Source organism: Martes martes (assembly GCF_963455335.1).
Source record: "Martes martes genome assembly, chromosome: 7".
In the NCBI taxonomy this organism is placed as follows: Eukaryota; Metazoa; Chordata; class Mammalia; order Carnivora; family Mustelidae; genus Martes; species Martes martes.
This window is the reverse complement of record NC_137894.1, coordinates 79,604,023-79,631,206: the sequence shown is the minus strand read 5'-3', so window position 1 is coordinate 79,631,206 and position 27,184 is coordinate 79,604,023. Positions and strand designations below refer to the sequence as shown.

General features: G+C 33.9%; 1 protein-coding gene across 4 annotated transcripts in view; it reads left to right on the top strand.

The window, feature by feature from the left end:
- Positions 1-27,184, top strand: part of STRN3 (striatin 3) — a 127,400-nt gene that overhangs the window by 87,742 nt on the left and 12,474 nt on the right. For 3 of the 4 annotated variants that reach the window (XM_080809058.1, XM_080809060.1, XM_080809059.1), the window contains exons 8-11: positions 20,285-20,418; positions 21,767-21,942; positions 22,134-22,181; positions 22,476-22,597. In XM_080809058.1, coding sequence (XP_080665184.1) covers positions 20,285-20,418; positions 21,767-21,942; positions 22,134-22,181; positions 22,476-22,597 — 480 coding nt within the window. Of the gene's footprint in view, positions 1-4,803; positions 4,915-20,284; positions 20,419-21,766; positions 21,943-22,133; positions 22,182-22,475; positions 22,598-27,184 lie in introns of all 4 variants that reach the window. The other variant, XM_080809057.1, reaches the window with a different exon arrangement.

Genomic DNA, 27,184 nt, shown 5'->3' with positions numbered 1-27,184 from the left:
GTAGTTTTAAGCATTCCCATTATTTAGTTTGGTAATGAATTTAGGTTTAAGGATTTAACTCTTGTTATGCCCATACAATGTTACCTGACTTATTGCTAGAAAGTAATAAAGCTACTAATCTTGACTTACAGTTTTACATCGAACAAGGTTTAGTGAAGGTATTAAACTTTACTACATATATTTAGTGTGCATGTTAGGGCCTAGCCTTTGGAAATGATACGTAATGCTAATAATAATCCAGCTATAACTGAAAGAAAACCGTTGTATTTATACAGGGTTTAAAACTCCATTAGAAAATAAAAGTATAAAAATTATATTAAGATAATAGCTGAGGTTCACTCTGTTGTGCATTCAATCAGCTTTGAAAACCAGCATGTTATCTGGCAGGTAGAACTCACACTATGTTTACAGAGCTTTATTGGAGAAGGTCACTAAGTACCTTATTGCACATTTCAAAGGAATACCAAAGTTGCTTAGTTACTAGCAGGAGGAGTTATCACTAACTACTTAAAAACTACTTTGATGATGGGGAACACATGTTATTTAAAAATGCCTCATTTGTGTACTGAAACTGAATTTTCTCATAGCAGGAGAAATAAAACCTAAGAGGTAATGTAATTATTTACTATCCTGATAACAATTTAAGCACTTAAAAATCTGAGTTTTGTTACTTGCTTTCTTACTGATTATAATTCTTAAGCGTTGTTTCAGACCTTTACTTACCTCTTCTTCTAAGTGGAAAGAGAAGAGGCACATTAGTGGAAAATATGAAAAAAATTCAGAACTACCTTCTAGACTTTGAATATACATTTTTGTACTTACTGTTTGAAAATGGCTATATTCTAGTTTACTTTTCTTAAGAATTAGCCTTGCTCAGGGGACACAATAAAAGTATAAAAGTTTTTTTTAAGCTTCTTTGTGAAACCCATTCAATGTTAGAAATACCTAATTTTTCCCCAGTAGATTCTAAAGTAATTCTATTATTCTAAAAGTAATTCTTTTATTCTAAAAATAACCCCCCTGGGTTATTTTATAATTATATAAATACATTTAAATTACATAAGTATATAATTATTTTGTAATTCGTGTATTTTAGGAATTTAGAAACCCATACGTACCTGTGAAGAAGAAATTAAAAATATCCTATAATCCCACTGTGTAAGGAGAATCATCCTTAACATTTATATATGTGTATCTGTCTTTAACAAAGGATTTTGCTTAGTTCCAGTTTATAACCCACATTTTTTACCTAATACATTGTTCTTCTGCAGCAACATTTTTAATAGCTTCATAATATTCTGTCAGTATGTTCCATTATTTAATTGGGGTCTTACTGATGAATATTTAGAGTATTTTTATTAAAGAAAATAATCAACGGTTTTCAAATATCTACATAGCTAATGCTTAGCATATAACCATTCCTGCTTTCTTTGCCTAAAATTGCTGGAATTTTAACTGTTAGTAAAAGAATGTACAAAAATTTCAGGAATTTAGTTTGTATAAAATGGCATTATTTCTTTAATAATGAAATGCTATATTGTGTGTAGTCGATTGGTCCTTCTGTCCAAAGGCTTTTGGCTCTGGAGCAGTTTCAAAAGCAGACCTACCTAGTGAGTGAGAACAGTAAAATATTACTCACTTTTACTATTACTATTTGACCGTGACCTGAATCTGTGCACGTGGAAGTAACTGAAAGTCTCTTCCTTCCAGATGAGACTGAACCATCTTTAAAGCATTTTAAGTTCTTTAGAAGGGAAAGAACAAAATTGTTCAGGCAGTTTCTTTCCTTATCAAATGCAAACTGTCAAAGGATCTATGCAGTGTTTCTGTATGTTTCATTTCTACTCAACAGGTGCTATATTCAGTTTTTCCAGAACAAAGAGGATGGATATACAAACATACCTTTATTTAACTCATTTGCTTAAATTTGAATTTACTTACAAATGGGAAGGTGACAGTTTTTGAGATTTAAATTTTGGGTAAAAGACCTTTTTTTTGGTTTTTTTTTGTTATTCATAAGTAATGTATCCTACTGAAACATATTCCAGTACCCACCCACAGTGGGTATTTTGTTGTTTTTTATTTTGTAACATTATAAATCTCAGATATTCTAATTTTGAATACTTTTATCATAGAAAACCACTGCTTTTTAGGAAGCTTCTAAATCCTGTTTTTCTTCTGTTATCTACATTAGGTAGTCTGAGTTTAATTTTGGTAGTTTTTAGTTCTTCTCATAATCAAAAATAGTAGTAGGCATTTCTAATTTTGCTATTTCTCTCATGGAGACATGGCATTTTGAGCATGTTTGGTTATTTTCTCCTGCATTTTGAAAGTGTGATTTGTGGAAATTTATAGGACTACCAAATGTAATTAGTACCTGAATGTTTGTATTTAAATATTATGGATTAGATAATTAAAGTACTGAATATTTGCATAAAATGATGTTACATTTTTATGATATATTAAGTAGATTTATATAATTCCTCTACTCTGATAGTTAGCATTACCATATTAGAATTTTATGTTTTTGTGGTTTTGAGTTGTTAAGGGTCATTTTTTTGTGTGTGCATATTTGTGTTTTCTTTTAAACAAAAAAGTTCCCCTAACTGATTAAACCTCATTTCTTGGTATTTTCCCCCCCTAGATTATTAACAAAACAGAATTAATATGTAGAAGATTATGCTGCCTCTTCCCTTTTGCTCTTAACTATTTCTTATAAGCAGTATCAAATCAGCTGTTATTACAAGGCAAGTTTCAGGATGTTTTTTGTGCACATATGCATTCACCAACCTGTTCTTTGCACTGCTTTGAGTTAACCTTTGTTTTCTACACTTTAGGTTATCTTTCAAGTAATATTTGTTTTTTTTCCCTTAGGCTTATCCTTTTTATTCCCTTTTGCTTTTTCACTCTAGTACCTTTTGCTACTTGAATTGGAGTTACAACTTTATTTTTTCTACAGAGGTCTTTTAAAAAACTGTTGGGGCTATCGTACTAAAATTTTCTGTCCTATGGCATTACCTATGTAAAGTTTATACCACTGAAGCTTTTTGTTTTTAAATTTTCTTTCTATAGGTTTAAAAATATATAGTTTGACTTACTTTAAGTGGTTACTTAAACAATAATTGCTAGTTTTATTAAGATGAATGCAAATGATTTGTTCTTTAGATCACTTTCTTTGGGGAGTATCCAGTGAGTTTACAGAATAATTTCTGATTACAGTCGTTTTCAGTAAACTTCATGATTAGAGTACACCTAAGTAAATTTTCTCTTTAAATGAGTATTACTGCAGTATTACAAACAGTACTACAATAGCAAATTTGACAGATAATCTTATGTATACATTCAATCTTGAGCAACCTAGTTTGAGTAATTCAAGTTGGCAAATTAACTTAAAGCTTTGAATTTAGCTTTTTACATCCAGATTGCCTAAGATCATAGGTATATCCATAGGGGAGAAAGTGATAACAAGTGTAGTAGAAAAGGCTCAAGGTACAGTAAGTAATTGAATTTCTATATGCCGCTCAAGTATAATAATTTTTATATTTACTACAAATAGCAGTCTATAAGGGGCAAAAAGGGCTTTTTAATGTCCACTGTATAGATTATGTCAGTGAGGCCTAGGCAGTTTTACAAGACTTGTAATCTGGAATATAATGAGTTATCAGAAATTTAGCAAGTGTGGTTTCCCTAAAATCTCACTATTCTTTCAGTCCTGTTCAGTGACTTAGCCTGTGTGTTTTGATACAGTTCTTATTTAGTAACATGGTTGCATAAACTCATAGCTGTTACTCTGTAACAGAATGTTAAACTTTCTAATAACATGGCTATTTTAAAACTAAACAAATGAAGGGAAAACCCTTAATACTTAAAGTAATTCTAATAGACTTATTTTTATTCTGCTTTTTAATGCTGTTTTCTTCTAGTTTACTATAGAGTAAAATTTTTCCAGGCACAAGTATTTAATTAAAATAAATACAGATTTGTTATTCAGCTAAAATAGCTGAAGTTTCTTCTTTAGCAGATGTACAGCAATGTATGTTTTCACTTCTCCATGCTTGTCACTGCTTTTATCTTACCCTAAAAAAAATCAACTCAAAAAATTCTTCAGTGGAATTTGAGTTTTGTTTTTTTGTTTTTTTTTTGCTAATCTTAGTTGTAGACCAATGGAAGAAGGTAATGAGATGTTGAACTATTTGGGTGGGGTGGGGGCCGAGGTGGGATTCTCTGAATGCTTTGTATGTATTATTGGAGACAATGTATTTTGGAACTCTATGTATGTATTATATTGGACTAGAATGCCTCTCCATTAGTATAGTTACCCGTGCATGCAGAATCAGTGTGACAGAAGGTGCATGAATATTTTCATCAATAAAATGGCACTGACCTTTCCAGCTTGCACTCTTATGAGTAGTTCGCATGTAATTCATTCATTTGCTTTTATGATGCTGGCTGAATAATTTTTATGAACATTTTTATAAAGATGCAGTGATCTCTTTTGTATAACAGTCTTCTAATGTCAGTCCATTGAATATTACTCATTGAAAGAACAATAACCTTCAAATTTGTGATTCATAGATATGAAGCACCATTTAACTGTTAGTATTAACTGTTTAGAAACTTATGAGATGGGCATTTAGAGTTTGAGTTGTGAATACCAAAACTGAAACTGCACCTTTAAAGTATTTTGGGTATATGCTGTTAGTGTATTTTTATTATGATTATGTAAAACTATAACAGTTTACTGCCAACAGCTTGCATTGCCAACTGCTGATTTTTTTTCTTTTAATAATATGCTGCATGTAGATAAAGATGACCTCTCCCCACCTACTGAGGTTTGGGATGTAGACCAGGGATTAATAAGTAAACTGAAGGAACAGTACAAGAAGGAACGAAAGGGGAAGAAAGGGGTGAAGAGTAAGTGCAGATTCTATTATAATTTTTGTATACCAATCTCTTAGAAAAAAATTCTTCAACTCTTGCTTTTTTGTGTGTGTGTGTACCTTTTTTTGGTTTCATCAGGGGGCAACTAACTTTAAACTTTGTTGTATAATTGAAATTTATTTGAATATAACTTAGGCTGTGTTATTAATCAAGTGAAAAATCATTTTAAATAATGTTAATAAGGATGAAGGAAAGGTTTCAAGGGAGGTTTTTTGTTTTGTTTAAAGCTTTAAAAATTTTACCAATTTGTAAGGAATATTGGCCTTGGAATTAAAAGTAACAAATTAAAAAAAATTTTTTAAATTAAAAGTAACAAATTTGTTCAAAAGGGAGAAAGTATAGATTTCCTTGTTTTTGATAAATAGGGTATTATAACTATAACCAACTCTTGTCCAGGTTATATTTCTTAGTTTGGAAATCCTTAAGTATAGTGAATATAAAAGCCCTTTTCATCATTGCTGCTTTCTGTTCTTAATCCAACAGCAAAGCAGGAGGACAGCAGAAAAATCTCTCCTGGGTAGTATTTTGTTGACTACTGTGGTGGAAGGCTAATAGGAAGGGTAGTGATGCCAGTAAGGTTTGTTTGGTCTCTAGTTGAGTAACTTTTTTTCATAGTATTTTTCACTATGTTGCGTCTGATCAGTGTACTGTGAAAGTATAAATTCAGCTATAGCACTTCTCAGTGATACAGTTCATTTCCATTTTTTGAATCAAACTTTAAAAACAGCCACATGAAAAGTATCTTCAGACTTTTGAGTATTAAATGAAGAAACTTGAAGCTCGCTTTGGGGAAAACTTTATTTTGAACTGGCTGTTGATTCTTGCTAGTCTCACTTTTTTGACCATGTCAAGGACAAAGTGATGCAAAGGCTAAAACCATATAGGCATTCTTTTTACATTCCTTTGTTTGTTGACAGAGAAGTTTATAAAATGGCAGGTGTAACTGAAATGCGTGTAACTTTTTTGCAGTAAAATTCTTTTTAAATGCTTTAATTTATTGTGGAAGCTAATAAGGGGAGTTTTGGGGACTTGTTACACGGTTTTCTTTTATAAAATTATGCTAATTTGCTATGCATGTGAATGAAAAGAAACTTTTCTAAGAAGTTTCAGATTATACAGTGAATTGCTTATTGTAGTTAAAAACATTTAGTGCTGGGCAGGGCCTGTGTTCAGCTCTAACATCATTTACCTACGTAATTCATGCATGTTTAGTATAAAAGTACTTTTGCATGATTGACTATTTGAATATAGACATGAAACATTAGAATTTTGGGGTGTAGGTCTTTTTAATGAAATGTAGTTTATTTTAATATTAGATTACTTATTTTCTGTGTGCTGTTTATGAACTGACTCATCTTTTGGTTTCTTTAGAAAATGTTAGATAATGTTGCTTTAATTTAAAATATAAATACCCCCCATTTTTTCCTCCTGATATGATTATATCTTTTTGAGGTTTAGAAAATAATATATAGGTCAATTGAAGGTCTTTTTCAGTTGTAGGCCTTGAATATATCTAGAAATGTTACACCCACATCTTTAAGAAATACTAGAAACAAATCAACTGAAGCTAAAATTCAAAACCCCCATAAAATTTTAATTTAATTAACTTTTAAAAATAGGACCATTGTATCAAAGTTTTATTTGCCTGTTTAGCTGATGTTTCATACAAGACATCATTTCATATCAATAAATATTCCTCTGTATAACATGTTTTCAGGTTTTTTTTTAAACCGACTACCTTGTTGTGAAATGTAAGATTGAACTATGTGAAGTGGACAAAAGAGGATTGCTGTGATACAAATTAGAAGTTGGGCCTGCAGAGCCATGCCTGAGGCTGTCATGTCTCAGTACTGGGGTTTTGTTTTTGTTTTTGTATTGTTTTATTATCTAGATATGTTCTCTATTATTTAGCCAGGTCTTTTTAATTTTGGTTTTCTTTTTTTCTTTTTTTTTTTTAAAGGAACTAACTTTGTTTATATAACCATAGAAAGTAACACATGCTTGTTACCTAGACAGTGTAGGAAGTATAATATCTAGAAACATAAAGAAAAATGTGAAAAAGACCCACAATCTTAATACTTAGAGATTAATATTTGACATATATCTTTACAACTTTTTCCAAGTGTTGTCTTTTATATAAACCACCTTTTTAATTTTTTAACAAAAATATTGTAATATTTTTAATTCATTTTGTCTTAAATGTTTCATGGTCATCTGAAAAAGATATAATTTTAATGATTACATAGTTTTGCAGTTGGTAGATTTAACCTGGCCTCCGTTAGTTGGACCTTTATATTATTTCTCATTTTTAATGTTCTTAGAAATGTCTGTGTCTTAAGGTTACCTGTATATGTACATACAAGATTTCCACCAAAATGTCTCTGGAATGTATTAGGAGGTAATGTGTTTCTTTTTGCACTTATTGTGAATTTAAATAAAACCTTTTTGCCCTTGAGTATATCAAGTTCAGTATGAACCTATTGGCTCTGAATCCCTGATATGGAGATAAAACTTAAGGAAATAAAAAACTTTTTTCAGTTGATGGATCATAACTTCTGTCTTAATCTAGGTAGATCAACATTAATACAAAGATATAATTTTACATGAAAAGGATAATTCCTGTATTTTCTTATTCTTATTAACTGTTTTTGTTGAGTTTTATTCTGCTATTTTATTAGCTATAGCTTTGTACAAGATAGAATAATTCACAAGCTGTGGTCTTGATTTCTTTATTTCCTTTATTCCAATATATGAATGAATTATACCCACTGGATCATAATACTACATTTCTAAAGATTTTTTTCTAGCTTCTTAGAGGGAAGAAAATTATTTGCTAATTTTCCCATATAGATTCAGCAGATGTAACCCAACCTAAATGCTTTTTTTTAATGGAAAGAAAAAAGTGGTGAGAATATCAGCTTTTTAACTTTGTAAAGACTCAACCATGATATGACTCTTAAATGGAAATAATTCTAAAACCCGAGCTGAGAAACTAGTGGTTATTTGTCTTCTAACTTGTTTATCTCACTACACATTTCCTTTTTTCCACCTGAGGCAAAAGAAAATGACTTAAATGTGAACTTTGCCTTGGATTGTAGATATAATTTAGTATTAATTTCATGCTAAGTGCCATATACTTAGGAGATATACTTTATTAATACTTATTAAAGTAGAAACCATGAAACTTGAGACTTGATGCAGTTATTTTGTTCTCAGGCTTCAAAAGTGTTAAGCTTCCCTTACTTTTTTAACTTTTTTTTTTTTTTTTAAGATTTTATTTATTTATTTATTTATTTGACAGACAGAGATCACAAGTAGGCAGAGAGGCAGGCAGAGAAAGAGAGGGGAAAGCAGGCTCCCTGCTGAACAGAGAGCCTGATGCGGGGGCTCGATCCCAGGACCCTGGGATCATGACCTGAGCCGAAGCCAGAGGCTTTAACCCACTGAGCCACCCAGGCGCCCCTACTTTTTAAGTTTTTATTTTGACATAATTTCATACTTAAGGAAAAGTACAGTTGCAAGAATAGTACAAAGAATTCCAGGTAACTTTCACCCAGACCCCTCAGTTGTCAGCATTTACTGCATTTGCTTTATTCTTTCTCTGTAAATATATACATTTATTATTTTGAATAGTTCAAAAAATGAGTAGGTTGCAGATATGTTGTTCCTCAAATGGTTTAGCATATGTTACCTGACAACAAAAACATCCTCTTAAGTGACCACAGTACAGTGATGAAAACCGGGAAAGTAAATGATACAGTACTGTTACCTGACCCGCAACTCAGTTTTCTTTCATTCTTTAATAATTTCTAAAGGTTCTATAATTGGGGAAGGGAATCAAGGAGAGTTTCTAAATTTATTGTTATGTTAAAATTTGGTCTGATAGGATTTTTCTAGAGAAGTTTTTGGTGGTGTGCATTTTGCTGTGTTATTTACAGCTCAGTAAAAGCGTGTAAATCAATAACAGAAATCACTGTGGAGCATCTAGAGTAAGTGTGAAGCATCTGAAATTTGAAAAATATGAGGAAGGAGTTAAAAAGTTTTTAAGACTTCTTAGATTTTTGTCTGCTTCAGGTTTTCGACGTGGAAAGTTTAAATTGTGAATTGTAATATGTTTTCTTTTACAGATGTTCGTATTGTATGGCTTATTGTTACTCCTATGCTATTTAAGACTTCTAAAATTGAGGCTTATTAAAATAACATCATTTCATATCTTTCCTTCAAACGATTCGTAGGCTTTTCCCATTTCAAAGACTCACATTCTGAGAATATATATGTTTACAGTTCGAGTTTTTAGTGAATGAGTGAACTTGTCTTAATTTTTCTCATGATTGCCATTTGTGCTAATTTTCCTATCTTTTCCATGTATAGAATATGATTGTCATTCCCCTTCTTAACTGGTGTTACAGAATTGCTGCACATCCTTTGACTTGTCAATACATTGGAAAAGGAAAGTCTTTTAACTTTTTCAGTAATTTTAAAATATAATTTATAAGTGAGTGTCCCTGCATTGTTTTCTAGTTTTTAAAAAATTTTATATTAGTTTTTGTCACTAGTTACTCCAGATCCAGGATGACAAACCATTAACAGAAATGTAATATTTTTGTCAAGTGTGACTTTTGTCCAAGTATCTGTATATTGGACATTTTAACATTTAAGGAGAAATTATTCTTTCTCCTCATAGCAGTAACTTTTAGTAGGCTTTTAAAAACAACTTGGTGCACGCTATAAAATATTTGGTATTTTTAAAAAGATGTTATTTATTTACTTATTTGAGAGAGACAGGGAGAGAACATGCGCACACACACACAAGATCAGGGAGTGGCAGAGGGAGAGCGAGCATCTCAAGCAGACTCCTTACTGAGTGTGGAGCCCCACACTGGGCTCAATTCTATGACCCTGGGATCGTAACCTGAGCCTAAATCAAGAGTCAGACATTTAACCACTGAGCCATCAGGTGCTCCAAATATCTGTTATTTAAGCTGCTTCTGTTTACAAGAGAGTATAAATTTGAAGAATTCATAAAACAGTTAAGTGTTCTGTCTCTTATATCAAATCAAAGACAAAAATAGTTGTCTCTTATGAAAGGGATGCAGTTGGTTTTGTATTTCCCGTTTTAATTTCACACCTTTATTTATGCATGTATGTATATATGCATGCATGCTCCACACCTAGCCCAACACAGGCTTTGAACTCAGGATCCAGAGATCAAGACCTGAGCTGAGATCAAGAGTCAGACACTTAATTGACTAAACCACTGAGCTGCCCCTGATTTCACATGTTTAAGACAAAACATTGAGTTCAACTCATATTTCTTTTTTTTTTTTTCCATCCCCGTAAGACAGTACCTTAACTTACACATTTTGACAAGGTTTAGAAAGTATCAGATTGATACTCATTTTAAAACTACAGAATCACTTTGTAGCTAACTATGTTAACTTGACATTTTGACAAGGGTCAGAAAGTATCAGCTTGATACTCTCTGAATCAGTACACTTTTTAAAACTATGGAATCACTTCCTAGATAAACTAGTTTTTTTTTCTTACTATTGTGATGTTATTTTTTTTTAAGATGATCGTTTTCGTGTGAAAGCTTTTATTTTATTAGAACAATAATGAGAAAATAGAACAGATGTAGCAGACATAACTAAATCCTTATTTTTAAATAAACTTACTGGGGTGCCTGAGTGGCTCAGTCTGTTAAACATCTGCCTTTGCCTCAGGTCATGATCCCAGAGTCCTGGGATAGAGCCCTGCCTCAGGCTTCCTGCTCAGCAGGAGCCTGCTTCTCCCTGTCCTCCCAACTCATGCTGTCTCTCACGCTCACTCTCTCTCTCTCTCAAATAATTAAGATCTTTTAAAAAATATAAAATAAATTTATCTTTTCCAGATTGCCTGCTAACAGTTGCTTTCACTTTAGAATATAAGGTTTGATTGACAAAGGGGGGGCACTTATGAGGAAGGGAAAATGTTAGATTCAGTAAAATACTTGAGTACTTACTGTAGTAGAGTCTATAGAAAGATAAATTCCATTAAATCCTGAATATGTGTGTTTGAGAATAAGTATGGGTTTAAAAACATGAACACAGCAATCATCTGTCCATAGTTTGGCTTACACATGCCATAATTAGTATATTTTTCATTGTCCTATAATCTGTTTAGAGGATTGTACATTTTGCAAATCTGATGGTCGTGGTTAAGAGGTAGATGGGTTGTTACATAATTCAGAGTAGTAAAACAGTTTTTTTGGGGCACCTGGGTTGCTCAGTCCATTAAGCTCATGACTCTTGATTTCAGCTCAGATCATGATCTCAGGGCCATGAGACTGGGCCCTGTGTCAGGCTCTGCATTGAGTATGGATCCTGCTTGGGATTCTTTTTCTCCCTCTGATCCTTCCCCTGCCCTCCACCTAAAAAAAGATTTGTTGTTGTTGTTGTTGTTGTTGTTCAGTTCAATTAAGTATTTCTCCTATAAAGTCCAACAATAATTAAGAATCAGGCTTTATCTAATAAATGCTTAATGAGTTTTCATTTAGGCCTTGATTATTTTTGCATGTGTAATATTCTTTATATGCTTACAGTTTTATATGCTTACAGTTTTCTTCCACTTTTTTTTTTTTAAGATTTTATTTATTTATTTGACAGACAGAGATCACAGGTAGGCAGAGAGGCAGGCAAAGAGAGGGGGAAGCAGGCTCCCCGCTGAACAGAGAGCCGGATGCGGGGCTGGATCCCAGGACCCTGAGATCATGACCTGAGCTGAAGGCAGAGGCTTTAACCCACTGAGCCACCCAGGCGCCCTGTTTACAGTTTTCTTATTACTGCTAATTAGTCTTCAAATTTATTTGAAGTTGTATTTTGTTATATTTATTATGTTTAGAATATTGGGTAGATTTAGAAAGAGAATGAATACACATTAAATTTGTAGTTGAAAGGTATTCTATAAACTAGGGACTACTTAAGACTCATATCTGGTAATGAAATCTGCTTTAATCTTTGAGCAGCTTTTGGGCACTAGAATTAAAGTAGGGTTCTTACATTGTCTCCTGAACTTGGCACTGTGACACACAAAGACTAGTGTTTGGCTCTAGTATGAAAAAATAATTAATAGTTATTACATAATTTGGGACCTTTAGTTTAAACAATAACTTTCATGTTATCTCCAATTTTCCTTTTCTTCCGTGTTTCTCAGTCTGTGTATTCAGGAAGATTATGACTTCACATGTGTGATAAAACTTGAGCTCATCTTTATTATTTTTGATATTAGCTATGATGAAATTATCTGTAAGATAATATCTAATAAAGTCAAATGTTATGGTACATGCAAGTATAATAAGAATGAGCAGGGAAAGATCAGCAAAGGCTTTAAGAGGAGAGCTGGAAGTGGTTTGAAGAAATAGGTAGAATTGTGGTAAGTGCATGGTAGAGGTAGAGAGTGTGTGTGTGTGTGTGTGTGTTTGTGTGAGTGTGTGAGTGAGATGAGGAAGCTGCTTTGAGTCTAAAATCAGGGAGATTTGTGTTGTGGAGCATTAAAAGATGAGATCAAATAGGAAAAATAGGATCAGATCTTGAAGCCACATGCAAGGTGTAAAGTACAAGATTTTAGTTAGCTTTGATCCAAAGAATGTTAAGGTGCCACTTGTGGTTTCTGAATTAGGGGTGATAATTGTGATAATTTTAGAAAATTAATTTGACTGTGGCTTTCCAATTTTGTAGAAGGTAAGTGGAGCTGGGGGTTAGGAAAACTAATTAGGAATCAATGGCAGTAATTGATAAGAATGAAAGCTTTGATTAGAAAAAAGTCAACAGGATAGATTAAGCTGAAGCATAATAAAGGAGAATTTTTTTTTCCCTTGGTAGGGAAAATTCTTTTTAAAAACAACCCTACCCCCATTTTAAAAGTTGAGAAATTTTTAAAGAAAAGATTATTTATTTTATATTGGTGGGGGAGTGTGCAGAGGGTGAGGGAGAATCCCAAGCAGACTCCCCAGGAAGCATGGAGCTGGATGTGGGGCTCAGTTCCACAGTCGTGACCTGAGCCAAAATTGAGAGTGGGACACTTAACTGACAGAGCCATCCAGATGCTCCTACAAGTTGAAGAGGAATTATTAAATGTAGTTGCAGAATTTTAAGAATAGAAACCAGAGCAATGGTGGTGATACTTGTAAGTGGGAAAGTTATAAAGGAGAGCTATTTTGTGAGTAAGGATAATATTTTCTTTTATGTCTAATTTAACTGATGGTTAGACATACAGTTGGCAGTTTCTCATTTGTTACAGAATTTGTTTGCAGTCATTCAGTATCAGGGGGAAAATCCTCGCATAATCCCTGTGATAATTATTATAGAAAATTCAGACTATTTGGCATACTGCCTACTTCCATGCAGAAGTAAAGATACTTAAGCATTTCTGACAAATTAGGAATTACTGTTAGGACAATAAATGTGCAAGATTTCACCTGTTCCTATTAATTCTTAACATCTCACTGCCTGGCATTTTGTTACGGATGCATGGATGAATGATAGTGTCTATAGAGTTACTAATATTCTAATAGCCATAGTGAAATTTAGTAATTAAGTAACTGTTAATCCATTAATACTGGCTTTAGTAAATATAAAGTCATAGTAAGTATAACTAAATATAAGGTCATAATGTGCGACCTTGGGTTTGCCTGTTCTGTTTTTACTTGATACTGACTACAAAGTACTTTCTTTTGTCTTTTCAAAATTTTTTTTGACATTCTTAAAACAGTTTTCTTTCAAAATACTTAAGAAAATAGTTCTTCTGTCATTTTTGAAGTTCATAGTTAAAGAGATCTCACAGTACTGCAGATGCTTTTGAGTTTTGTATATTTTGGCCTGAATCATCCAGGCAACAGCTGAAATTCTCCCTTTAAATTTATGGCCTGTGACAGTGTTGACTTTTCATACTATTATGAGAATCTCAGAGCACACATGGGTAAATGAGACTTCAAATTTGGGATAAGTGAAAAAAATTTGAGAAAAATTGGGGTTGCTTTGTTAATGACACATTTGTGTAAGTGTGGCAGGAAAATATCCAAATGAACACCAGGGAGAGTCAATTGTTTGTTGCCCTTATATAAAATTGATGTGTACTTATTTAACTTTCTATGATAGTGAATTAAATTGGAAAAAAACTCATGTTTTATTCTGTGCATTGTTCAACGTTAATCATCTTAAACACCAAAATTGCCTTTTAAGGGTACTTGTGTCTGTGAGCTTACAGAGTTTGGTTGAGTGACAGAAGACTCAATTTTATACATAGATATAAAACATAGTGGGTATATATTTCACTACAGAAATTGTGAATATATTAAGTATTTAAATCTTTTTAATATCTTTGGAAATATTTGAAATATTTCAGTTTGGAAAACTGAAGATCTATTTATCTGAGATTTTTATAACTGGAACTTCTGAAAAATAGCCTGTTTTGTTAGTAAATTAGTTTTAAGGCTGCTAGCAAGTCAGACGGTAGCCATGAAATGAACCTCTAGAGCCAACATTAATTTACTGGGTTCAACAGGACAGAACTCTATGACATAACTGATCTGAGAGATAAATTGCCCCTCATCCCTTCAGGACTTTTTTTAAAAGATGGGGGGAGAGAGGGAGAGAGAGAGAGGGAAAAGGAGGGAGGCAGAGGGAGAGAGAGAATCTTTTTTTTTTTAATTTTTTTATTTTAATAAACATATAATGTATTTTTATCCCCAGGGGTACAGGTCTGTGAATCGCTAAGTTTACACATTTCCCAGCACTCATCATAGCACATACCCTCCCCAATGTCCATTTCCCCACCACCCTCTCCCCCCTCCCCCCCAGCAACCCTCAGTCTGTTTTTTGAGATTGAGTCTTTTATGGTTTGTCTCCCTCCCAATCCCATCTTTTCATTTTTTCTTTTCCTACCTCCCCCCAACCCCCCCCCCCCGCCTTGCATCTCCACTTCCTCATATCAAAGAGATCATATGATAGTTGTCTTTCTCCGATTGACTTATTTCGCTAAGCATGATACCCTCTAGTTCCATCCACGTCGTCGCAAATGGCAAGATTTCATGTCTTTTGATGGCTGCATAGTATTCCATTGTGTATATATACCACATCTTCTTTATCCATTCATCTGTTGATGGACATCTAGGCTCTTTCCACAGTTTGGCTATTGTGGACATTGCTGCTATAAACATTCGGGTGCACGTGCCCCTTTGGAGCACCACGTTTGTATCTTTAGGATATATACCCAGTAGTGCAATTGCTGGGTCATAGGGTAGCTCAATTTTCAGTTTTTTGAGGAACCTCCACACTGTTTTCCAGAGTGGTTGCACCAGCTTGCATTCCCACCAGCAGTGTAGGAGGGTTCCCCGGAGAGAGAGAATCTTAAGCAGGTTCTGAGTTTTGTGGGGCTTGATCGTATAACCCTGAGATCATGACCTGAGCAAAATCAAAGAGTTGGATGCTTAGCCAACTGAGCCACACAGGTGCCCCCTCTTCTAATCAGTCAAGGTCAGCCTCTACTGGAATGACTGATTATAAAGGTGCAAGAGCAGGGGAAGATACAAAATATGGCTACTGTGTTTACTTATATTGCAGAATACATTAATCTCCTTAATAATGTAAATTTGCTGCTGTTTTAAAGTGCTGAAGATCTGTTTGTATGATCTTGAGAGAGGGTTTGAGCAAGCTCTTGATACAATTGTCTTAAGGATTTTGGAGTTTTTGGCTCCCCCCACCCCTTTTGAAAGAGAGATCACGAGCAGTGGGGAGGGGCAGAGGGAGAAGCAGGCTCCCTGCTGAGCAAGGAGCCTGATGCAGGACTCCATCCCAGGACCCTGGGATCATGACCTGAGCCTAAGGCAGACACTTAACTGACTGAGCTACCCAGGCATCCTGAATTTTTGACTTTTATGTCTATATATTTTACTTTGTTTTTAATGTTACATGGAGTTGTTTCTGCCATAAGTTAATTGAGAGTACTGTTCTGAAATCTAATTTTAGCTCACACATCAGGAAAATAGTTTAATAAAGGACTTTAAGGAGCACATATGGGAAAAAACTGTTTAGTCATTTTGTCATATTGCTTGAATTTAGCACCTGACAATAACTACTACCTTCTTGGAAGACATCTAAATTCCTGACATTGTACTTGGAACTTTACATATAATTTCTAAAAATATATGGAACAGATGCCTAATTTAATTATTTTAGAAGAAAGGAATAGAATTATTGTTTAACTTGGTACCAGATATATACTATCTAGTATATTCTAAAAACGTGTCTAAATTAGAAATGTGTAGGAAATGAAAGTACTACTCAGGCATTTTTACCAAAATTTATTTTAGCTGAAGTTGCATAGATATACTTGATTAACTTAGAATTCTAGGTCTGGATAGTTAAAATTCTAAGTTATGAGACTGAATTCTCATCAAAGGTTTATTGTGATATATGAGTGTATATATATATAATTTAGTATCTAATAATTTGGTGTATAGACTATATTTCATTTTTATTTCTGCTTGTGCTGTATAAGGGAATTTGATGCCCCAGTTAAATATTTTTGAATACCTGGGGTTTTTTGTTTGTGTTTTTAAAGGTTTTGTTTATTTATTAGAGAGAGAGCACACAAGTAGGGTGAAGGGCAGAGGGAAAAGCAGACCCCTTGCTGAGCAGGGAGCCCAACCTAGGGCTTGATCCATGATGCTTAACTGACTGAGCCACCCAGATGCCCCACCTTGTTGTTGTTGTTGTTGTTTTTAAAAGATCTTGAGTAGCGCATTTTCAATACAGTTAAAGTTAAATAATTTTGCATTTTTCCGTCAAAGTCATCTCTGCATGTATTTACCATTCATCATAATCTGTGATGAAATTTGAAGTAAAGAAAATCGCTAAAATAATAAAACCAAAACAAAATATATTGAAGCATGAAAAACAACAGGAATAGTAAAATAGTCTGTTGATTTTTCCACATTTCTTTTTCACTATTAAGCTATTTACTTGTTTTACGTTAGGAGGTATTTTCTATGCATGTGCCAACTCCATTATTTATTTTAGCTATTTAGTAGTGGCTTAGCTTACTTTAGCTTTTGGTCTATTATAACAGATAATACTTGGAAAACTTGCTAATGTAAACTGTAGGTTTTGTAATTTAAGGCAAAGCATACTAGCAGAAATAGAGACCCTTTTAAATGTCTCAAACCATTGACCTCTGGAAATAGCCAGTCAGGGCCTACACTACACAAAAATCAGTTTAGAGCTCTGAAATTGATGTATATGTGTACTTTTTTTTTAAATTTTTTTTTCTTTTGATATTTTATTTTGGGGGGATGGAGTGCATGAGTCAGGTGAGGGGCTGAGGGAAAACCTCAGGTGGACTTCCCTCTAAGCCCCAATGTGGGGCTCAGTCCCATGACTCATGAGATCATGACTTGAGCTGAAACAGAGAGTTGGATGCTCAGTCACCAGCTACCAGGCATCCTGTGTATGTGTACTTTTTTTAAAAAAAATTTTAAATCAGTGATCTAACTTGTTAATGATGGAAGGAGGAGAGGGGGCCAATAAGCATGAACCTCATTACACTTTTTTTTTTTCTCATTACACTTTTTAAAGGATAAATCTTTCGGGGCACCTGGGTGGCTCAGTGGGTTAAAGCCTCTGCCTTCAGCTCAGGTCATGATCTCAGAGTCCTGGGATCGAGCCCCACATTAGGCTCTCTGCTCTGCAGGGAGCCTGCTTCCTCCTCTCTCTCTGCCTGCCTCTCTGCCTAGTTGTGATTTCTTTCTGTCAAATAAATAAAATATTAAAAAAAATAAAAAATAAAGGGTAAATCTTTCATTAGAGTTTGTTATTTAAAAAGATGCAAATTCAACTTTGACATACAGCTGAGAAAGGAACATTAGAGTTCATAATCTCTTATTTCAGTGGCCTTTTTCCAACTTTATGCTTTCTTGTTGAAGTTCATATCATACTCCATTTTGTAAAGAAAGTGTTTTTAACTAGACTGTTTTCTTTCCAACCAGACCGTTTTTAAATAAAGATTTAAGATATACCATGTCACCACTGTCATAAGTGGAATTAATTATTTGGCTGTGTTCTTTAGGTTTGTTAAAATTGAAGAAGAAAGGTTTCGTTTGATATGTGAACTATAGGTTTCCTTGGTCAGTGGAGTGTCCATAAAAAGGAGAATTAGTTATAGAAGTATGAAAAGAACCTTGTTATAAGATCCCATTTTGTAGACCGTAAAATTTCCTAAAAAGGAAATGCTAATATAGTAATAGTATTCTTAAATTGCTTGATGAAATCTCTTAGGTTAACTGATAAAAAGTATCAAAATTTTCTTTATTAGAAACTACTTTTAATTTTGGTTTCTTTGAATTGCTAATGACATTTTTTATGATTATGCAATCATCTGCTGTAATTAGTTATAAATAAGATGAATTTGTAGAATAGAAACTAATTCCCTCTGCAAAAAAACAAGGACAAATAAATTGAGTATTTACTGTGATTACTGTATGCCCCAGTGATGGGTGATTATGGAAAGTAGAAATACATAGCTATATGTAATAAATGCTGAATGAGCAGTAAGCTTGCTATGTATAAATAAATGTATGTATATAGAGTGAGATGGAGAAATGTAATCATATGCTTAATTAGAAATCTGGTTAAAAGTAGTTAAAACTGCCCAGGTACTTCGTTTCACATGCCCCTAAATTTCTCAACAGCTGATCAGAAATAATCTTTGCAAAAGCTCTATACAATAATGCAGAATAACTTGTTATTATGTTAAAAGTAATTTATTGGGCTTTTATTAAGATTTGTGTTAATGAGTGTGTAATTGTGAGTGGGAGGAATTGTGGCAGTTTGTTCTAACTTGTCTTATAAACAAATTATGAAATTAAAAGAAAAATTTGTCCTTATACTGGCTAAAAATGCTTTGAGAAAATATGACCTAATGAATTTTACATAGTTATTCTTAACATCATTTGAAATGGTTTTTTTATAGTTTTTTGCAGCTTCTAATATTACCAATAACTGCATACTAGATATTGGTAGGATCAATTCTGTAGATTTAGATTTAATAAGCATAATCATTGAAAGATTAAATACTACTAGTATACCCGTATATATATATCTTGTCAGATTTACTGTAGATTGGTTGCTGACTCACAATTTCATTAGCTTACTTTGATAAGAAATTACGATATTCTAAATAAAGGTAAATTTTACTTTTGCAGTAGTATATATTGAGGAGAAGTTGACTTGTGTCTTAGAGTAATTTTCAGTAGTATTAGTGATGACTGACAAATTTCATTACATCTGTTATGTTTCTTGTAGTATATTAAGTTTATATCATTTTTTGTAGGAACTTTTCAAAATTATTAATTAGCTTAGTTTTTAAATGTTTCTCTTTTAAATTTGCTCATGAATTTTAAGTGTTTTTTTGACATGTTGAGTTGTTTTGTATTACAATGACTTGTGTACTTTCTTCTTGTATCATCAGATTAAAATTTTGATTTCAAAGCATGTGTGAGATAATACTGAGAATTATTCCTTGTACTGTAACTGTTAGAGCAAAATACATATGTAATAGTATAGCTATTCTGATTATGGCAGAGTTTGATGTTAACAGTAACAGAAATTTAATTTAAAGTTGTATAGTTAGTCAATATAGAATAGTTATTTTATTTTAAAAGTATGGTAAATAAAAGGAGAGTTAAAATAAGAAATCATAGTCAAAGCTTGAAAACCGGAATGCATTTTGAACTTCACGTGGATTAACCTTTTTACAGAAAGGAAGCTGACAGTTTTGGTTGTAGAACCACCCTCTTCCTAGAACATTGTTGTTACCGGAGTAACCTGAGCAATTTAAGGCTTCATTTCAGTAAACTAGGAAACTGATAAATTGGATACCATTTACTTTTGAATACTTACATTAATTTTTATCAGGGACTAGAATACCTAGCGCTTCTAAGCAAATACGATACAAAGCAAAAGGACTATAACATTTACAAAATATTATAGTTCTAATTGTACCAAAGTGATAAGTAATTAAATAAACAAAGCACAAAACCTTTGTGGCCCCCCTCCCATCCTGAAATAATGTATGTAGTGCATATTTGATTTGTAGAAGATTATGTTGCAGTTTGTAAATAAGCAAGTAAACATTTGTTTATTGATATTCAGTAATAGGATTTTTTGAGTGGAAGAAATAGGAGGGAAGTGGGAAAATAAAAAAATAATTATATTAATATTGTAACTGTTAAGTGCTTACATTTCCCCCACAATATTGTCTTGTACTGTATGATTTTTCAGCATTTAAGAAGCGGTTTTGTTCTTTATAGCTGAACCAATAACGTTTCCATCTGGAGGAGGCAAGTCATTTATTATGGGTTCTGATGATGTTTTGTTAAGTGTACTGGGCCTTGGAGACCTTGCAGACTTGACGGTAACAAATGATGCAGACTATAGTTATGATGTAAGTGCAGTTTTATTTTTAATTTTTTAATGATTTAATAGAAGGCTCCTTATTTTTTTGGAAACACTTATAAAACAGAATTAATGTCAAGGTGCATGGAAAAGATAAGTTTAAGTGTGTCAATATGTTGATTTGAAGTGACATGTAGTTTTTCTTTTGTAATTACTTTGTGGTGCTTAAATTTTTCTTAGGTATTGTGGTGCATTAGCTAGAAGTTTGAGATGATTGATTACCTTATAATATTGGTTGATAAATATCTATCTTGAGTAGTCAACTCTCAATTATCTACTCAAATTGAGCCATATTTTGGTGTCAACAAGAGAAAAATAGGTAACCTGAATCACTTGCCTTCAGGATACTTCTTAAAAATTATGTTTTATTTTTGAACTTTTATTTTTGTAAGCATAATGTTAAAGTTAGCTTGCCATTTCCTGAATACTTAGTCCTTCATTTGAGGGATGGGGAGAGAATGGAGATTGGATGGGAAGGTAGTGTTCAGAGGTGAAAGTAGTCTTGGATTAAATTTTTTATAGAGAATAAACACTCAATTGAGAGTTAACTATACTTGTTTAGATTTTGTATGAATGAATTTGCAGTTTTTCAGCAAATTTATTTTTTCTCTTTTATAGCATTTCTTTTTTCTACATATTATACTTATATCTAGATGAGCATGCTTTTTAGAGACATCAGCCTTGGTGGGCTGGATTATTCTCATTAATATTTTCAAAGTATATAAGCAACTAAATTCTAGTAAACTTTTGACTACTTTAGAAGTGGTTTCACAGCCTATCTTTACAGTGGAGAAGTGAAGGTAAAAAGATTAACCTCTTACCAATATCAACAATAATAATGAAAATAGGATGACGATATTCCTAAAGTGTCTTTAGTTCAGACTTTTTGAAAGTACCTTAATTTGCTTCCTTTAAAAATTTCACATGCTAATTTTCTAAATGACAACTGTATTGTTAATATTGTTCGCTTGGATTTTTGGTAGTGATTCATATAATTTTTATTTTTTTCATGTAAAGCATTGCAGCATGGTAGTTTTTTTGTTGTTCTCATCTGATGTTTAATAGGACTTTTGGCTTTAGCCTGATGATTAGGTAAAACAGATTAAGGAACTCTTCATTTGATCTACATATTTGAAAGCTAATTGAAGTTATTCTTCTTAGTATCATTTATTAAATGATAAAGATTTATTATAAAGTTTTTAAGGTACATTAAATTTCCACTGGACATTTTAGCAAAGCAGTTTAATATATATATTTTACACACCAAAACACACAAAACTCCACTTGCCTATCAGTTTACGACTTTTACCACTAAATATTGCACTCTTTCTTTTTAGTTGCCTGCCAATAAAGATGCCTTTCGAAAGACATGGAACCCCAAGTATACACTACGTAGCCATTTCGATGGAGTACGGGCATTAGCTTTTCATCCTGTAGAACCTGTGCTGGTTACTGCCTCTGAGGACCATACTCTGAAACTTTGGAACTTGCAAAAAACAGTTCCTGCCAAAAAGCAAGTATATTCACGTTAGCCTGTTTTTTTCCTTCTGAATTTGCTAATAATTATAAGTAATTATCCTTCTATATGGTTCTCTTTTTTAAAGCTTTCATTTGATCTTACCTAATGATTCTTGAATGTCAACCAGTGGTTTGCAGTTATTTAATTACCTTCTCCTCCCCCACCCTTGTACTTTCCTCTTTCAGGAGTGCCTCTTTAGATGTAGAGCCTATCTACACATTTAGGGCCCACATGTAAGTTTTATTGAATTTGTGCTTAAATTAACAACCATAGTTATTGTTCACTATTATTTATGAATCCTCAAAGCTTAAAATATTCTTGCAGTGTTTTATATTAGAAAAGACATTTGTTAAGTAGTATTTCATTTGATTAATGATTGTATTAGTGAGAATATAATCTGTACTGTTCAAATTTATGTTTTAAATTGTAAACAGTTTTTAGATACTGCATGAATTTAGAGGTTGGGGGGATACAGATATGTCTTCTTAGACTTTATAAGTAATTTTTTCCCTCTTTTCCTGGAATAGTGGTCCTGTTCTGTCGTTAGCTATTAGTTCTAATGGAGAACAGTGTTTTAGTGGTGGTATTGATGCAACCATCCAGTGGTGGAATATGCCTAGCCCTAATGTGGATCCATATGATACCTATGGTAAGTGAAAGGCTTAAACATCTTTTTAAGTGAATGGAACTGACAAAATATTATTATAAGTTGCTTAAGCAAGTATTAGTCTCCTCATTTAGTTTTCATGTACTATTAATTTGCTTTATTAAAGGGGAAAATTAAGCAGTATCATACCATGGAATATTTAAGCCTGTGAATTGGTACTTTATTGTCCAAAAATTTAAAAAAAACTATATTAATTAAAACAATTAATTTTAGTGCTAGTTAACAGAAAGGAGAATAAAACGTAATGAATAATTTTTTAAACTTAAGAAATAGTTCATGTAGTTCAAAATACTTAGCGGAAGAAAGTAGAAACAAATAGTGGCAGTGTGTAAATCAGTACAACTTTTTAGAGGACAAAAAATTTCTTAATTAAGAAAACCCTTTTACTCACAAATGATACTTTTAAAATCTGTCCCACAGAAATACCTGTATCTGTATTCAAATATAAGGGCATGTTTGTAATTATAAGAAATTAAAACAAAAAGAATATTTATTAATATGAGAAGGTTGAATGAACAGTGATCTACTTAATGGCTGGTGCCTTTAAAAAAACTTCGACAGCGGGACACCTGGGTGGCTCAGTCAGTTAAGTATCTGCTTTCTGCTCGGGTCATGATCCCAGTGTTCTGGGATTGAGTCCCACATTGGGCTCCTTGCTTAGCGAGGAGCCTGCTTCTCCCCTTGCTTGTCCTCTCTCTCAGTCTCTCTCTCTCTCTCTCTCTCTCTCTGATAAATAAGTAAATAAATAACTTTTTAAGAAGTGTACTCTGACTCTAACATTGTTAGACATCAAAAAAATAATAATAAAATCCAGGATCTCTTTGTTCTTTTAATTTAACACACACTTGGTGCCTAAATTTGCCAGGTATGGTGTTAAGCACTATATCAAGAAATAAGAATTAGTCTAGTGAAAAGACAGACATCAAACAAACAAAGGGGTCCAGTTTATGGCTAGAAATTTTATTTTATTTTATTTATTTTTTAAAAATTTTATTTATTTATTTGACAGGCAGAGATTACAAGTAGGCAGAGAGGCAGGCAGAGAGAGAGAGGAGGAAGCAGGCTCCCTGCTGAGCGGAGAGCCTGATGCGGGGCTCAATCCCAGGACCCTGGGATCATGACCCGAGCCGAAGGCAGAGGCTTTAACCCACTGAGCCACCCAGGCGCCCTATGGCTAGAAATTTTAATAAGCAGTATGAAGATATAGAAGTACTATGGAAGATAATATTCTTTAGATATAGTCCAAAATAGTGACATTTAAGTCACAATCAAAAGGATAAAAGGAAACTTTTAGGGGGCATTTGGGTGGCTCAGTCAGTTGAGCATCCAGCTCTTGGTTTTTGGCTCAGGTAATGATCTCAGGGCCATGGAATTGAGCCCTGTGAGAGGCTCCGCACTTGGCATGAAGTCTGCTTGAGATAAAATAAATAAAATCTTTTTTTTTTTTCCTAAAGGAAACTTTCAGTAAAGAGTTTTAATCCAGAAAGTGACCCATAAATGTAGGGTTTATTATTTTTTTAAAATATTTTATTTATTTATTTGATAGAGAGAGATCACAAGTAGGCAGAGAGGCAGGCAGAGAAGGAGAGGGAAGCAGGCTCCCTGCTGAGCAGAGAGTCCGATGCGGGGCTCGATCCCAGGACCCTGAGATCATGACCTGAGCTGAAGGCAGAGGCTTAACCCACTGAGCCACCCTGGTACCCCTAAATATAGGGTTTAAAAAGGTGACTCTGGCTATTGTAAGGAGAATAGATTAGGGGTGGGAGAAGTGGAGAAAAGAATACCAATTAACGTTGTAAAGTTATAATGTAGTGGTCCAGTAGACTAGTAGAGAGTTGATGTTTCTCCATGGTCGTAGTGATGGTAAATCACTTCATAGCGGACCTGGGGAAGTAGGGTAGAATAGGAACAATCTACTGATAAATTGGATTGAGTGGATGAAGTGATGGATAAGTGAGTCTTGATTTTGTTACTTTTTAAAACAGCTTTATTGAGATATAATTCACATGCTAAAATTCATCTTTTTTATGTATACAGTTTTTACTACATAGGTAGTATGTATATAGTTTTTACTATATTCACAGGGTTGTGCATCCATTACCACTATCTAATTCAGAACATTTTTATCACTACTGCTCTATTTTTTTTGACATGAACAATTGAGTATATTAAGAACAGGTGTGAGAGGATTAAAGATGGTGAGTTCAGTTTTTAGGCATATTAAGAGGTGGCAGTATCAAGTAGCTAATATTAAGGTATGAGAATGGATTGTATAGCATAGGGAACAGTGTACTGTTTAGGGCATGAAGAGAAGACAAAATCCTGAACAACTCTGATACTGGGAGGGTGACTAGAGCAGGAAAGCCAACAAAGGAAACTGAGAAGGAGTGGCCTTTGAGGAAGGAGGAAGTGAAGGAAAATGTGGGATCATGGAAGTATACCAAAATAAAAAACCATTTTGAAAAGAAGGAAGCAGTCTGCCCTTTCATATGTTGCTGAGAAGTCCAATAATAGGAGGATAGGAAGGTTCCTTTTTTTTTTTTTTTTTAAGATTTTATTTATTTGCCAGAGAGAGAGTACACACAAGCAGGCAGAGAGGCAGGCAGAGGCAGTGAGAGAAGCAGGCTCCCTGCGGAGCAAGGAACCCGATGCAGGACTCGATCCCAGGACCCTGGGATCATGACCTGAGCCGAAGGCAGCGGCTTAACCAACTGAGCCTCCCAGGCGTCCCGGGAAGATTCCTTTTTTTATGTGACAAATAGGTCACCCAGGTCTTAGCCAGAGTTGGATGCTGGGACAAAGACCAGAGGGTGAAGGTACCTGTGGGCAACTTTTTAAGGCACACTCTGGATGAAAAGCAATGTGATAAAGATAACCAAGAAAATAATGTTCAAAGGAAGAAAAATTTCATTAAACTTGATAAAAGAGAGTTCATCATTGGTGATTTCAGCAAGGGCTATTTTGGTGTAATGGTGGTATCAGAAAGCATATTATACTGATTAAGAGAGTGAATGAGAGGTAAAAAATTTTATTCAATATGCTCTTCTGCTGTCTGTTGGAAGGGTGATACAAGGTTAATGAAGGTTTTTATTTAAGTCAGGAAATTCTGGAGCACCTTTGTTTGCTGTGGTAATGATCCTAAGGAGAAGGAGAATTGCTTTGTAGTATGGAAACTGTAAACATGAAAGAAGTTAGTGAGTTGAATGGAATCCAAAATTTACCTGGTAGAATTAGCCTTTGAGAAGAAGGTGGACAGTTCCTGACTCCTTACTGAAAGCAAGGAGAAGGTGGCTTTAGACACTAGTAGATTGGATAGAGAAAAGATAAGGGGAGGGGTTCTTCTTTCAGTGCTGTAGTTTCTCAATGAAGTCGATAGAGATAATCATTCATGTGGAAGGAAGGTTGGAAACTGAAAATTCCGGAGATGGTAGGAAATAGCTGTGGAATGTGGAAGTTTGCTAGAGAAATAGGATTATAGGCCAGATGGTACAGAATGTTATTATTAGCCGCCATGTCCATCAAATGATAAATGGGTAAATAAAACGTAGTATATCCATACAATGGATATTATACAATAAAAAGAAGTGAAGTACTGAGGCATGCTACATCATGGACAAACCCTGGAAACGCTTTGCTAAGTGCAAGAAGCCCATCACAAAAGACCATTTGTATGAAATGTCCTGAACAGACAAACTTAAAGAAATAAGGTAGATTAGTGGTTTTGTAGGGCTGCAGAAAAGCAGGAAGGAAGAATTGGGCGGTGGGGGGTGGGAATGGCTAATGAGTGATGAAAGTGTCCTAAAATTGATGTGCTGATGATTGTATAACTCTGTGAACATAATAAAAGCCATTGTATTCGGGCGCCTGGGTGGTTCCGTCGTTACCTTCGGCTCAGCTCATGATCCCAGCATGATCCCAGGATCGGGGGGATCGAGCTCTGCTTTGGGCTCCCAGCTCAATGGACAGCCTGCTTCTCCCTCTCCCACTCCCCCTCTTACCGTCTTACTGTATTCCCTCTTACTGTCTTGCGCTCTCTCTCTGTCAAATAAATAATAAAATAATAATTTTTTTTTAAAAACCGTTGTATACTTTTTTGTTGTTAAAGATTTTCTTTATTTGAGAAAGAGAGAGAGTGAGTGGGGAGGGGAGGGGCCAAGGGAGAGGGACAAGCAGACTCCCTCTGAGTGTGGAGCCTGACAAGGGGCTCCATCCCAGGACCCTGAGATGGTGACCTGAGCCAAAGCCAGACACTTGATCAACTGGGCCATCCAGGCACCTCCTTGAATTGTATACTTTAAATTGGTGAATTATATGGTATGGGAATTCTGTGTCATTAAAGCTCTTTTATAGAAAGTGTAATGTTCTTTATAGAAAATTCTAAGAATACAGGAAAGTATTGTGGGGAAGATAAAAACCCATAATTCTACAACTTAGAGATGGCCAGTGTGTACATTTTGGTTATCTTCTTAGGGCTATTATACATGGTCTTTATACTTAATTATGTGATAAGTTATATTTATCCAAAACATTTCTTTTCAACTTCTTTTAGCTAATTTTTGTTTGTTGTTT